The 14,148-nt window shown below is 48.8% G+C and overlaps 1 protein-coding gene across 2 annotated transcripts in view; it reads right to left on the reverse strand.

Annotated features, from left to right (window-relative positions):
* Window positions 1–14,148, reverse strand: part of C3H16orf96 (chromosome 3 C16orf96 homolog) — a 37,927-nt gene that overhangs the window by 7,549 nt on the left and 16,230 nt on the right. For both annotated transcript variants that reach the window (XM_072751376.1, XM_026003031.2), the window contains 5 exons: window positions 13,846–13,956; window positions 9,742–9,816; window positions 9,166–9,330; window positions 3,714–3,832; window positions 2,984–3,046 (listed from right to left, as the gene is read on the reverse strand). In XM_072751376.1, the coding sequence (XP_072607477.1) occupies window positions 2,984–3,046; window positions 3,714–3,832; window positions 9,166–9,330; window positions 9,742–9,816; window positions 13,846–13,956 (533 nt within the window). The remainder of the gene's footprint in view (window positions 1–2,983; window positions 3,047–3,713; window positions 3,833–9,165; window positions 9,331–9,741; window positions 9,817–13,845; window positions 13,957–14,148) is intronic.

A 14,148-nucleotide genomic window follows, 5' to 3' on the forward strand; every position in this document is an offset into this window, starting at 1 on the left:
ATGAATAAATAAATGAAATCTTAAAAAAAAAAAAAAAAAAAAAAAACAACTTTTCTCATTATAAAACTAATGCCAGAACAGATAAATCCTAGAAATAGAATGCAGATTAGAGGTTGCCTGGGGCTGGAGTCTGGGATGGGGAGTGGTCACAAATGGGGCTGGGGTTTCCTTCTGGAAAGTTGGTGGTAATGTTCTGGCACTAAGAGCGGTGGTTACACGATATTGTTGATGCACTAAATGCCACTGACCTGTCCACTTTAACGTGGTTAATTTGTGTTATGTGTAATTTACCTCAACAACGACAAAAAAGAAAATAAAATATCAGTTTTCTGAGCAGCGGAACTGTTCTACATGTTGATCTGTGCACACATGCAAAAATTCATCAGGTTGTATCACATTTATATACTTTACTGTATTATTTAAGCCACAATAACATTTTTTAAGGTTTTATTTATTAAAAAAAATTTATTTATTCATGAGATACACACAGGAAGAGAGGCAGAGACATAGGCAGAGGGAGAAGCAGGCTCTCACAGGGGGCTGCTGTGGGACTCAATCCCAGGACGCTGGGATCACGCCCTGAGCCAAAGGCAGACACTCAACTACTGAGCCACCCAGGTGCCCCTCACAATGACATTTTAAAGTAATACATATTGTCAGCATTTTAGAAAGGATAGAAAAGCATAAACACAAAAAGCTCTGTAACCACATAACAAATATTTTGATGTGTCCTTCCAGTAATTTTCCCTATTTTTTTTTTAACAAAAATAGGATCATAACACACAAACTACTTGATTTTCTCATTTAAGGTATTGTAAACATTTTTCCAGGCCCCTAAATAATTCACAACTGTGTTATCCAATATGACAACCACTGGCCACAGGAGGCTATTTAAATTTATGGTTAAATTTAAATAAAATTTAAATTCCATTCTCAGGTGCATGTGGCCAGCGGCTACTGCCTTGGACAGTGAGCTATAACCATTTCCGCATCTCAGAAGGTTCCATTAGACCTCCTCCTACAACATGACTTATATTGGCTGACATAAGTGTACTGTAACTCATTTACCACTTCAGATTGTTGCCTTTTCTTCTTTGAAAAACACGATAAATAGGGCAGCCCGGGTAGCTCAGCAGTTTAGCGCCACCTTCAGCCTAGGGTGTGATCCTGGAGTCCCAGGATTGAGTCCTGCATCGGGCTCCCTGCGTGGAACTTGCTTCTCCCTCTGCCTGTGTCTGTGCCTCTCTCTCTCTATCTCTCTCTCTTTGTGATGAATAAATAAAATCTTTAAAAAAAAAGATTTAAAAAATACGATAAATAATCTGCAGCTAGGTATATCTGTGGCTTTAACCAAAAACTCTGGGGATAGGCTCAAAGCCCCTCCACAAACAGGACTGGTGTAGGGTGGTGAGCTTCACGGGTCAAGGGGGCCAGGCTAATACCTGGAGGAAGCAGGGGCCTACAAGATTCGGGCTCTTATTTTTTTTTTTTAAACATTTTTTTTAATCTTTATTTATTTATGATAGTCACAGAGAGAGAGAGAGAGGCAGAGACACAGGCAGAGGGAGAAGCAGGCTCCACGCACCGGGAGCCCGATGTGGGATTCGATCCCGGGTCTCCAGGATCGCGCCCTGGGCCAAAGGCAGGCGCCAAACCGCTGCGCCACCCAGGGATCCCGATTCGGGCTCTTAAACCCTATTAGAGTGTTGTTTGGTGGTTCTTCAAAGAGTTAAACATTGAGGGACCATGTGACCCAGCACTTCCACCTCCAGGTTTATACCCAAAATAACTGAAAGCAGGTGTTGGAACAGATCTACATAACACGCATGTTCACAGCAGCACTAATCACAAGAGCCAAAGGGATGAATCAACCCAAATGTCCATCAGCATGTGAGTAGATAAAACGTGGGCTGCTCATATAGTGTGATAGGATTCAGCCATAAAACTGGGATGAACACAGACATCCACCACACTGCATGAACCTCGAGAACACGATGCTCAGTGAGGGAAGCTGGAACAGAAAGGCACATGTTGTGGGACCTCATTCATATGAAATGTCCAGAATAGGCAAATCCATGAAACACAGATTAGTTATTGTCAGAGACCAAAGGGAGGAGGCAATGGGGGTGGCTGCTAATGAGTTTGGGGGTTCCTTTTAGGGAGAGGAAAATGGTTTGGAACTAGAGGTGACAGTTGCATACCATTGTGAATGTGCATCAAATGCCACTGAATTGTTCACTTTACCTATTTTTTAAATAAATTTACCTATTTTTAAAAAGATTTTATTTATTTATTTATTTATTTATTTATTTATTTATTTATTTATTTATAAGAGACACATAGAGAGAGGCAGAGACACAGGCAGAGGGAGAAGCAGGCTCCCTGCAGGGAGCCCGATGTGGGACTTGATCCCAGGACCCCGGGGTCACGACCTGAGCCAAAGGCAGACGTCAACCCCTGAGCCACCCAGATGCCCCAGAATTGTTCACCTTAAAGTGGTTTGTGTAGGGACACCCGGGTGGCTCATTCCGTCATGTGTTGGCGGCCTTCGGGTTAGGTTATGATCCTAGAGTTTGAGGATCCAGCCGGGCATGGGGCTCCCTGCCTGCTTCTCCCTCTGTCCCCGCCCCCAAATAAATAAATAAAATGGTGTATGTGAATTTCACCTAAATATATAGAAGTTTTAGACTCTAAAAATATGCGCGAGGAGCTCCCACAAAGTTCAGCTCTTCCCCAGTTTCCTTCTATCCTTGTGCTTTTGGAGATGCAGTGGGCACCAGGCAGGGCTGGCCAAGGAGGGGATCCCAGTGCCCCTGCCCGGGAGCAAATGGAATGAAGGGTACAGACTGCTGTATACGGAGGGATGAACATAGGAATGCTGGACCTAGAGCCCTGGCAGGCCTGCCAGGCTAGGGCAGCCCCCCTGCAGGGGAACCCGGGGTGGGGGTGGGGGGCCTGGGCGCCTCCTGGCGGCAGTACTCACGGGCCAGTCATCAGCTCCACCTGCCGATCGCAGGAGATGCACTTCACCCGCTCAAACAGTTTCCTGGAAGACAGGCGGCCCTCAGCTGCGGCTCAGGTGGGGGCGGGTCTGCGCCCCAGGGTCAGGACTCCCCTCCACACCCTACTCCCCTGCTGCCCCGGCCCAGCTCAGCGCAAGTCAGCTCTGCTAGTTCTGCTGGTGCCCATCCTGCGGCTGCCCGGGGCACAGGTGGGGCTATAGTGGGTGCAGTTTGTGTTCCTGCCCCAAGCAGGATGGACTGTCTTTAACACCAGGGGCTTTCTGGAAAGCTGCCCTTCACAGGTGACATTGGGAGGCATGAGGGGTCATCTGAGGACGGAAGACCTCTCCCCCCTCCCCCAACACTGAGACTCTATCTGGATGGGGTGGGGGACATAGCAACAGGGCTCCAGTCTCAGGTCCCCAGGCTCCCAGGGAGATCTTGCATGGCCCCTACCCTCTGTGAGGCTTGGTGTCTTTCAAGGCAAGAGGGCTTGGGAGCAGATGTGTTACTGGAGCCCCTCTGAGCCCCTGGGTGCCCTCTGCCTCCTCCCCCAAGCTGGGAAGCCCCATACCCTCTCCCTGGCTCCACAGCTCTGCAATTCTTCCTCCCAGAATCCACAGGGACACTACTCTGGTTCCTCCTCTGGAGAGAGGGTCTCCCCTCCCAGAGGGTCTTTGGGAGCTGCACCCCTACCCAGGAGAGGCTCACTTCCTAAAGCCGGCGGCACTATCGGGGTCGAATCTGAGGCCTTCGATCAGGAGTTTCCCGACTATTTTCCAGATCTCATCCACATCCTTCTTCAGATGGTCCAAATCACTGTGGACAAGCTGTAAACAGCCAGAGGGAAAAAAGGAACGTTAGTCAACTGATTCACACCCCTTGTGGCTCCAGAAAAGGATCTGCAGCAAAGTTCCACGGAATCTACCAAGATTAAACAGGAACAGTGTGAGGAGGTCAAGGAAAGGGGAGAAAGCTAACCTAAGCCTAAAAAGCTTCGGTTAAGGTCATACCCCTAATTCATGCCATTGCTGGAGTGGAGTGGCCAAGTGAGCTCTGAACCCCCTGGTGTAGGCAACCTCTAACCCAGTTCTTGTCTAAGGATTTGCCTGTTCTGGACATTTCATATAAATGGAATCACACAAGCTGTGGCCTTTGGGGTCTGGCTTCTTTCACTCAGCATCATGTTTGTAAGGTTCACCCAGGTTGCAGAATGAATCAGAGTTTTATTTCTCTCTATGGTTGGATAATATTCCATTGCATGGATAGACCACATTTTGTTTGTCCGCCCATTAGTTGGTGGACATTTGGGTTGCCTCCACCTTTTTCTATTGGAAATAGCGCTGTTACAAACATTTGTGAACAAGTTTTTGCATGGACCTGTTTTCATTTTTCTTGGGTATATACCCAGGACTGGAAGCGCTGGGTTGTGTGGTAACTCTAACTTTTTGAGAAACTGCCAGACTGTTTTTCACGGTGGGACTTGTGAATTTTTAAAGTGTTCCTTCTTGGGGCAGCTGGCTGGCTCAGTTGGTAGAGCATGCAACTCTTGATCTCTGGGTCCTGAGTTCGAGCCCCACATTGGGTATAATCTAAAGTATTCCTTCCAGGGCCCACATTCTGATCTCTAAATACCACTCCCCATTAAAAGGAACCATGACTCTAGAGAAATGATAGAATCATGTCTGAGGAAGGGAATGTTGAAGATGAGCCTGAAACATCTTGTCATTTAAAGGAGCAAAATGGGGACACCTGGGTGGTTCAGCGATTACGCACCTGCCTTCAGCTCAGGGCATGATCCTGGGGTCCCGGGATCGAGTCCCACATCAGGCTCCTTGCATGGAGCCTGCTTCTCCCTCTGCCTGTGTCTCTGCCTCTGTCTCTCTGTGTCTCTCATGAATAAATAAATAAAACCTTTTAAAAAAATAAATGAAAGATCAAGACGGCTTTCTGAGACAGATGGCCAGCTCACAGGCCGAAGAGGACACCACAGGGGCAACCAAATAAATAGTAACCTAGCTGATTGAATGAACTGAATTTATGAAAATCCACGATTCACAGTGACAGTCACAAAAAAGAAATAAAAAACAACAGAAACTGCCATTTGCCACCATATATTGGAGAAATCTATAGCAGCGATATCATTCCTGAACACCGGGAATCATTGTTCTCGTCTTCCCTGCAAGAACCATATTTCAGGGTAATCTGCTCAAGCTGATGAGGCGGAGCACTTCCTTAAGGATTTCCAGCTAGTAAATGGAGTAGCAGTGCTATAATTAGAGAACTCGTCACCTTGAACCCGTGAAATAACAAGTTCAGGCAACAATCCTCAATTTATGAGGAAAGTACTAGGAGAATGGCCAATGAAGCAAAAGACATTTCCAGAGTGCCAAAGGGTCACCCCCAAATCACTTAGTGCATATAAGAGGGGAATGGACCTTTACCCTGGTGATATCAGCCTAGCATTGCTGGGCTCTGATGAATCTTCGCCTCAGCACCAAAGGGACCACCAGCCAGTGTGACCTATCTGCCAATCCCAGGCTACACAAAGTGCATGGCACCCCAAGAAGAATCTTTCCTTCAACTTCCTATTTTTGTTGTTGTTGTTGTTTTAAAGATTTCCATCCATTTATTCATGAGAAACAGACAGAGAGGCAGAGGCACAGGCAGAAGGAGAAGCAGGCTCCACACACGGAGCCTGATGCAGGACTTGATCCCAGGACTGGGATCACAACCTGAGCTGAAGGCAGATGCTCAACCACTGAGCCACCCAGGTGTCCCCCAACTTCCTATTTTGAAAACCTCCAACTCTACAGGAAAGTTGCAAGAATAGTCCAAAGGACACTCATACATCCATTTAATCAACTTTTCACATTTGACCACATTTTCTTTATCTACACGTGTGTGCATCTGTTTGTTTCCTGAATCACTTCAGAGTGAACTGCAGACATCATGATACATCACCCCTACCTTAAACAGAGGATTATCCCATGATCCAGCAATTCGACTCCTGGCTATCTACCCCAAAGAACTGAGAACAGGTGTTCAAACAAAGACGTATACAGGTATGTTCGCAGCGGCAGTATTCATCACAGTCAAGGGTGGGAACAACCCAAGTGTCCACCAACAGATGAACAAATAAACAGAATGTGGTCTACTCTAGCCGAAAGAATATTTTTCAGCTGTAAAAAAAGAATAGAGATCTGATCCATAAATGAACTTTGAAAATGCGATGCTAAGTGCAAGGAACCAGTCACAAAAGGTCACAGATTGTATGATTCCACTTACATGCAATGTCCAAGACAGGCAAACTCACAGGGACAAAAAGTAGCCCAGGGGCTGGATGGAGGAGGGAGTGGGGAGGGCCTGCAGACGTGGGTATGGGTCTCTTTTCGGGGATGAAAATGTCTCACCCCTAGACAGAGGTAGTGCTTGCATAACACTGTAAATGTACTAAATGGCCTGGATTTGGTCACTTTGAAATGGTTAATGGGGGGATCCCTGGGTGGCTCAGTGGTTTGGCGCCTGCCTTTGGCCCAGGGCGTGATCCTGGAGTCCCGGGATCGAGTTCCGCGTCAGGCTCCTGGTATGGAGCCTGCTTCTCCCTCTGCCTGTGTTTCTGCCCCCCCCCCATGTCTATCATGAATAAATAAATAAAATCTTAAAAAAAATAAAATGGTTAATGGTTAGTTTTAAGTTGTGTGAATTTTGCCACAATTAAAAATAAAGAAAGACAAGAAAAAGCATTTAATACAACACCAAAGGGGATCCCTGGTGACTCAGAGATTTGGCCGCTGCCTTTGGCTCAGGGTGTGATCCTGGAGTCCTAGGATGGAGTCCCACGTCGGGCTCCCTGCGTGGAGCTTGCTTCTCCCTCTGCCTGTGTCTCTACCTCTCTCTGTGTGTCTCTCATGAATAAATAAATACAATCTTTAAAAAAAATAAAACAACACCAAAAATTTACAAAACTTTCTATTAGGAAAAAAAATTCAAACACACAGAAAAGTGAAAAGACTAGAATCATTAACCCCCATATATCCACTGTCTGGAATTCATCGCTGTTAACAGGTTGCTATACTGGCCATATATATTTTTTAAATTTTAAAAAATATTTATTTATTTGAGAGAGAGAGAGAGAGAGAGAGAGAATTTGAGCCAGTGAGAGGAGGTGTAGAGGAAGAGGGAGAGAGGATCTTCAAGCAGACTCCTTGCTAAGTAAGCAAGGAACACAATGCAGGGCTCCATCTCCTGACCATGAGATCATGACCTGAGCTGAAACCAAGAGTTGGACGTTTAACAACGGAGCCATCCAGGCACCCCATCTGCCTTATTTTTTCGATGGAGATTGATTGATTAGTTTTAAAGATTTTATTTTTAAGTAATCTCTATACCCAACATGGGGCTTTAACTCACAACTCAAGATCAAGAGTCACAGGCTCCCCCGACCGAGCCACCCAGGCAACCCTGATGGAGGATCTTTTAAAAACCTACAAAGACCAGGGGCGCCTGGGTGGCTTAGTTGGTTGAGAGTCTGACTCTTGATTTTGGGTCAGATCATTATCTCAGGGTCTTGAGATCAAGCCCCATGTCGGCTTCCATGCTGGGTGTGGAGTCTGCTTGAGATTCTCTCTGCCTCTCCCTCCCCCTGTACCCCACTCACCCAATGCTCTCTAAATACATGACAACCCTACAGAAGTCATGATACCTCACACATAAATACTGTCATACTCGTGAGGACCTTTTCTTTTCTTTTTAAGATTTATTTATTTTTAGAGAAAGAGAGAGCTCAAGAGTGGGGAGAGCGGCAGTGGGGGGGGGGGCGGAGAAATCCTTAGGCAGACTCCCTGCTGAGCACAGAGCACAATGTGGGGTTTGATCTCATGACCTGAGCTGAAACCAAGTGTCAGATGCTTAACCAACTGAGCCACCTCAGCGCCCCTCATGAGGTCATTTTCTTAATGACCACAATGCTGTCATGACACCTAACACACGAACAGTAATTCCTGACTTTGCTCTAATTCCCAGCCTGTTTATAGAGTTGGCACAACTGAACCAGGACACAGGTCAGGTCTCCTCATGAGCTCCATTTGGTTGTTTTGTTTCTGGAGACACTTTTAATCTAGAACAGTCTCTCTGTCTCCACTTTTTCCCCCACCCTATCATTGAATTATTGAAGAAAAATAGGTCAGTTGTTCTGTAGATAACCAGAGTCACCTGGGCTGCAAATTCTGCATTGATTTTTGTGATTTTTATGCTGAATGCGTCTCCAAGAGAAACATGTCCTGTGTCTGTTGTGCTTGTTGTGACCCACAATGACCAGAGTCATAGGTGCCCAGTGCATAGCTGATGAACGAAGAAATCCTCGTTTTTTGGATGAGAAGGCTGAGGCTCAGTGAGGTTACACAACTCGCAGCACATGGCTGCTTGGGCAGAGCTCGGGCTCCCACCAGGGCTGCTGGATTCGGAACCCAAGCTGCGGGAGCCCCACAGCACTGTAACTGTGCTGGTCTGACAGTTCCTGTCTCTAGGGGATGGTACAAATCAAGACAGGGGCTGTGACTCATTCTCGACATTTCTCCAAAGTCTGGCTTATCACAGGTGGTCAGTAAATGATGAAAGAATAAATAAATGATCAGCAGGCCTCCCACCCATCCCCACAATCCTACCATGCCCCTTTGCTCACCCAGGAGGGAAAGTTCTGGTAGTCAGCCTCCAAGATGCTCCCTGCCCACACCTCTTGGTACTTACACCCTCTCACATGGAGTAGGGCTGGTCTATGGAAGCACAAGATGCTACAGGAACGATGCGGTGTGGCTAAGTCAGAGACAACAATGCAGCTTCCATTGGGCTATCCTGGGTCGCTCACTCTGGGGGAAGCTATGTTGTAAGGCTGCTCAAGCAGCCTTAAGGGGAGGTTTGAGTGGCAAGGAAGTGAGGCATCTTGCTGATGGCCACTGGAGGGTGCTATCTTGGAAGTGGCACTTCAGAGGACCACAACCCCAGATGGCATCTTGACTACAACCTCATGGGAGAACCCAAGTTACTCAGCTAAGCTGCTCCCCAATTCCTGACCCTCAGTACCCCCGAGCATTTGTTGTTTCAAACTGCCACATCTCAGGGTTACTTGTTACACAGCAGGTGATGGCTGCTACAGGGTACTCACCTTGGTGCTTACATCCTTGCTCAGCTGCTCCAGAGCCTTCTTCCAGTCATCCTCGTGGGTCACGACCCTGAAGAGCATGCCCTGAATCATCTCATTCAGCTCTGTTGCTACCGTCTCCAGGTCAGCCCGGCTCGCCTTGCTTGCCAGGGTGCTCCTGTCAGCTTTCTAGAGACAGAGGGGACACAGGGAGCCAGGGCTGCTGGGCTGGGAGCAGGAGGAAGCTGGGGGATCTGACCACTCTGGTCTGTATTTTTTAGTCTGGGACCCTGAATGCCTGGCCTTGGGTTAAATTCAACCCTAGAGTCTAACTGGCTCAAGCATGACTGTCAGGTCTCAGTTGAGGTCTTCCTGTGATGGAGAAGCTGGTGTATGATTTTTTAGGTTCACATAATAAATTGTCATTAATCCTGAGTCACAGAAAATAGGAGTTGATAGGATAACTTTGGGGTGGCTCCCCGAGCCCTCCTATATGAGAAAAGTGGAAGGAAACTGTGGGAGGTTCTCTGTTTTGTCTTGGCTGGATGACTCCATTGCCCTGGGATGGAGAGCTTGTGGGAGGATCCTCTGCTCACTCACCTCTTTCAACTCCTGCTCCAGCTCACTTTTGTCCACCTTGTGCATTTCGAGGTTTTTAATTTGAGCATGGACAATCTAAGGACAGAAGCAAAGGGTATGTTCCCCATCCCCGGACCCCTTGGGAATCATATCTCCCTCCCATGTCCACCCCCCACGACGTGCCAGGGAGGGACGACGGGGCCAGGTGGATAGCAGGGAGGGTGGGCACGTCAGAAGGTGTGGCCTCCAGGTGCCCAGATCCAAAGGGAAGGAACATGAGCCTTGGGACAAGCTGTTCCGGAGGACATGGCATCACAAGGACTTGGCTGTACAGGGAGGCAGATCCAAGGAAAGAAAACACAAACCAACATTAACACTTTGGTTCCCTGGATGTTTAAGGCAAGTACAGCTCTTCTGATCTGTAATGGGGTCCTGGTGAGAACTGGAGTCTGTTTATCTTCCAAGCACTTATATGCCACCTACACTGCGTGCTGGCGTATTTCCCATCCCCTTCACTCCGTAGAGTGCCTGCTCTCCACCTCCTGGGCCCTCGCTGTGACAGCAGCAGCAGCTCACCTGCCTTGGGAAGAGCCTCAGAGCCTTACACCTTCTGAGCAATGTCCCCAGAGGGTGGGGCCAGGTTTCCTCCAAAGCTAGAAACAGGCTTCTGCTTCTCCCTTCATATCTGGCTTCCCTCTCACCCTTAGGAAAGAGAGCCCCCAAACTTTTAGCTGGTACCTGGCAGCCCAGAATCATAAATTCATCTCACATCCTCCCTTACAGCTCAGTATGATAATGGGGGTGTAAATGGAAGTGGATAGGAAGTAGGTAGGGAAAAAAAGAAATACTTAATGAAGTATGTCCTCTTTGCTGCTGGCTTGAATGCAGAGGTAATGACTGGAGTGCCCGCAACCATGTTGTACCTTGAGGTGAGCTTGAGAATGGAAATCACACACCACAGAGCTCCATACCAGCTCTGGACCAACTATCTCTGAGTTTCTTGAATGCGAAATGGAAATACACTTAACCTGTGCTTAAGTCAGTTTATGTGATCTGAAGTTGAACCTAATTCTAATAAATGGCAAATACCATCACATCCACCTTGCCCGGAGATGGGTCCCAAGGTCTACAATGGGAAGTGGAGGTATGGAAGGAAGGCCCTGTTGTGGCTCAAGTCAAGTTACTTCCTCCAACCCCATGTCAGCAGGAATCCGTGACCTTTTGGAGTCCCAGGCCCAACATTAATACTCAGATCTCCACTTGGCTCCTTCTAGTTAAAATCTAGAAATAAAGGGGAGTAATTATCTGGGAACTTCTAACTTCTCTTTTTAAAAAGACTTTATTTATTTATTCATAAGGGACACACAGAGAGAGGCAGAGACACAGGCAGAAGGAGAAGCAGGGCTCGATCCCAGGACCCCAGGACCACAGGTCTGACCTAAAGCCTGACACTCAACCACTGAGCCACCCAGGTGTCCCTGGGAACTTCTAACTTCTATTGCTAGGGTTATGAGCACTGCGTTGATTACATGTCTTCCCCAAGATTCACGCCTGCCCAGAACCTGTGAATGTGGCCTTATTTGGAAACAGGGTCTTTGCAGATTATTAGTTATGATGAGGCTGTACGGGATCAGGGCAGACCCTAAATCCACTGACTAGTGTCCTTGTTAGGAGGCGATGTGAAGACAGACTCAGAGGGAAGAGTACATGTGACCACGGAAGCAGAGACTGGAGCAATGCGGCCACAAGCCAAGGAATGCCTGGAGCCACCAGAAACTGGAAGAGGCAAGAACCCTCCCCTGGAGACTTCAGTCGGAGCAATGCCCTGCCAACAATGATTTTAGGCTTTTGGCCTCCAGAATAGTGAGGGAACAGGTCCCTAGTGCTTTAAGCAGTTTGCAATAATCTGCAATAATTTCTTATGTTAGCCACAGGAAGCACATACACCCAGTGGCAGAACTGGGGTTCAAACCCAGGTCCATCTAACCCAATGCCAGTGCTCTTAAACCCAACACCGTGCCACCCACCAACCGGGCGAGCTCGGTAAGCTTCTTTGCCTGGATCTGTTCCCTGCTCTTTCCCATGGCACCGATCCCCCTCCTCTCCCACAACGTGGAGGGATGAGAAGTGGTGTCTTCTGGCTAATTCTGGCAGAGTTAGCACTCCATACCCCCTGGCCACCCCATCGGTGTCCTCCCACACCCAGACAAAACTCTGAGTGTCACAGCTTGTCCCAAGAGTGGTTTGGGAATGGAGCCTCTGGCTTGTAGAAGACCCTTGTCCACTTGCAAAAGGCAACTCCTGTTTTCCATAAAGTCCACAAGAAAGTGTTCTCCCCCCAACTTATTTTCTCGCTGGGCTCTCAGTAGGGAAGGTCTGCGAGAAGTGCGCCAAGGGGATGGAGGCACTTCGTCTTGACTGGATGGTGGCAGCGTGGCTGCACAATCAGCTCTTAGGCTTAAGACTTGGGCATTTTACTGTGTGTACTTTACACTCTGCTTAAAAACAAACCAATGCCACCACTGCCCCCTGCACACACACACGCACACACACACACACACACACACACACACACACACGCATGCATGAAAGGGCCTGGAGGGTCAGGCTTGCTGACTGTGACATCGCCAGCCACTAGCAGAGTGCCTGGCGCAAAGTGGAGGCTGGTAGCACTGGCTCAGTGGGTGGGTAAGAGGATTTCTTGTGCTACCTGCTATGTTCCTGATATTTCTCGCGGACATACAGGGAAAGCCGTAGCAGCCCCGTTTCTTCCCTGCTCCAGATGTTGCGGGTGAGAACCGCGGCAGATGTACCTGTCCTCCCCCATTTCTCCAGGCAGGGCTCCACAGGGCTGCTGGCTTCCTGTGGCTTGCATTCACTTGAGAAATATTTAATGGAGCACATGCTGTATACGAAACCCTGCCCCAGGTCTTTCCAGGGTTAACTTTTATAAGCAACAACTTCCCCTCGGCACAGGGGCAGGAAGCCCAAAGGCTGACTTGCAGTTTCCCTCGACAAACAACACTACTTGGAGGCATTGGAGGCAGACGCCCAGCAACACCGCCCGCCCCCTCGCTCCCCCCCCCCCCCCCGCCGTGCTGGGCACACATCACACGTGCCTGGTGTGCAGGCTCCAGTCTCCGTGGGGGAAGGCACTTGTCCCCCCGCAGGGCAGTGACAGCGAGGGCCCAGAGCTGGCCCCAGACAAGGCAATTCCTGATCTCAGCATTCACAAAGGCCTGAGCTGGCAAGCCCGCCACCCTCTGCCCACACACTCCATCCTTGCTCAGGCTGGGAACTGGTTCCCTTTTCAGGAGACCTTTTCCTGCCACGTTGCCATGTCTGTGTCCTAGCCTGATGCCTCTGTGTGACAGTCTCTGGAGGGGGAGATAGACCTTCCCCCTGTGTCTCCTTCATCCTAAAGCATCCCACCAAGCCCCCTGACTTGGAATCAGAAGTCCCCATGGGAACCATCTGCAATGAATCTGCTTGGAGTTTTGTGTCTTATGCTCTGGGGGAAGTTCATGTCCTCCTGCTGGGCATGACCCTGAGTCGTCCTCCAAGTGGGTATGCCTCTGAGACAAGGCACAGACCGGACTGGTCCTGAGGACCATCAGGCCAGCTGGGTCTCAGACCCTCTGGGCCCATGGGAGAAGGTGTCGGCGAGTGAGCCCCAGCTAGGCACTCTGTGTCTGCACAATTGTGGTGTCAGCAAATCTGCCATTCCGGAAAGACGCTCCTCCACCCCTGCCCCGATGCTGAGAACTCACAAACGAGCTGGGTTTAAGGGAAAACGTTATAAACCTAACACTTGGTGCAAGAAATCTTTGTATTCATTCACTGATTCATCCAGCACATTTTGAGCCGTTTGTTCTGAGCCAGGCACCCTTCTGGGGGCGGGTAACCCCACCATCCACAACACAGACGTTGCTCAAGCCCTCATTTATATGTTTGGGGGTGGGGGGTGGGGGTGGGATTTGTTTGTTTTAACTGAAGTGGAATTCACACAAAGTAAAATACCAGTGCACTGTCCCTGGTTCCCCCCTTCTATGTGAAACTTTTGGGAAGGGTCCAAATGTCCAAGTGATGAATCTTCCCCCCAGTTGGCTACTGAAACCCCCAGACCTTTAAGTCATCTAGGCGAATCTGGAGCTTTTCCACTGCCCTGTCCAGCACGAGGTGGTGATCCTTTATTATCTCTATTTGGTGGCCCCAAATTCTCTCGAGTTCCTCTTCCTAAAAAGGGGAGACACAGACACAAAAGCCTCAGCTTCTAAGGTCACAAAAGCAATTAAGGGGCTTGATGAACATACCAGGCCGGCACATCTCCAATATGCCCCATGGGTGGCCCCCTACAACCCTTGCCAGGGGGAACCACACGCGCATGACCCACTGGGACCCCTGCACCTGCAAGGTCTGCCTCCTTGG

This window comes from Vulpes vulpes, chromosome 3, assembly GCF_048418805.1.
Source record: "Vulpes vulpes isolate BD-2025 chromosome 3, VulVul3, whole genome shotgun sequence".
NCBI classification, from domain to species: Eukaryota; Metazoa; Chordata; class Mammalia; order Carnivora; family Canidae; genus Vulpes; species Vulpes vulpes.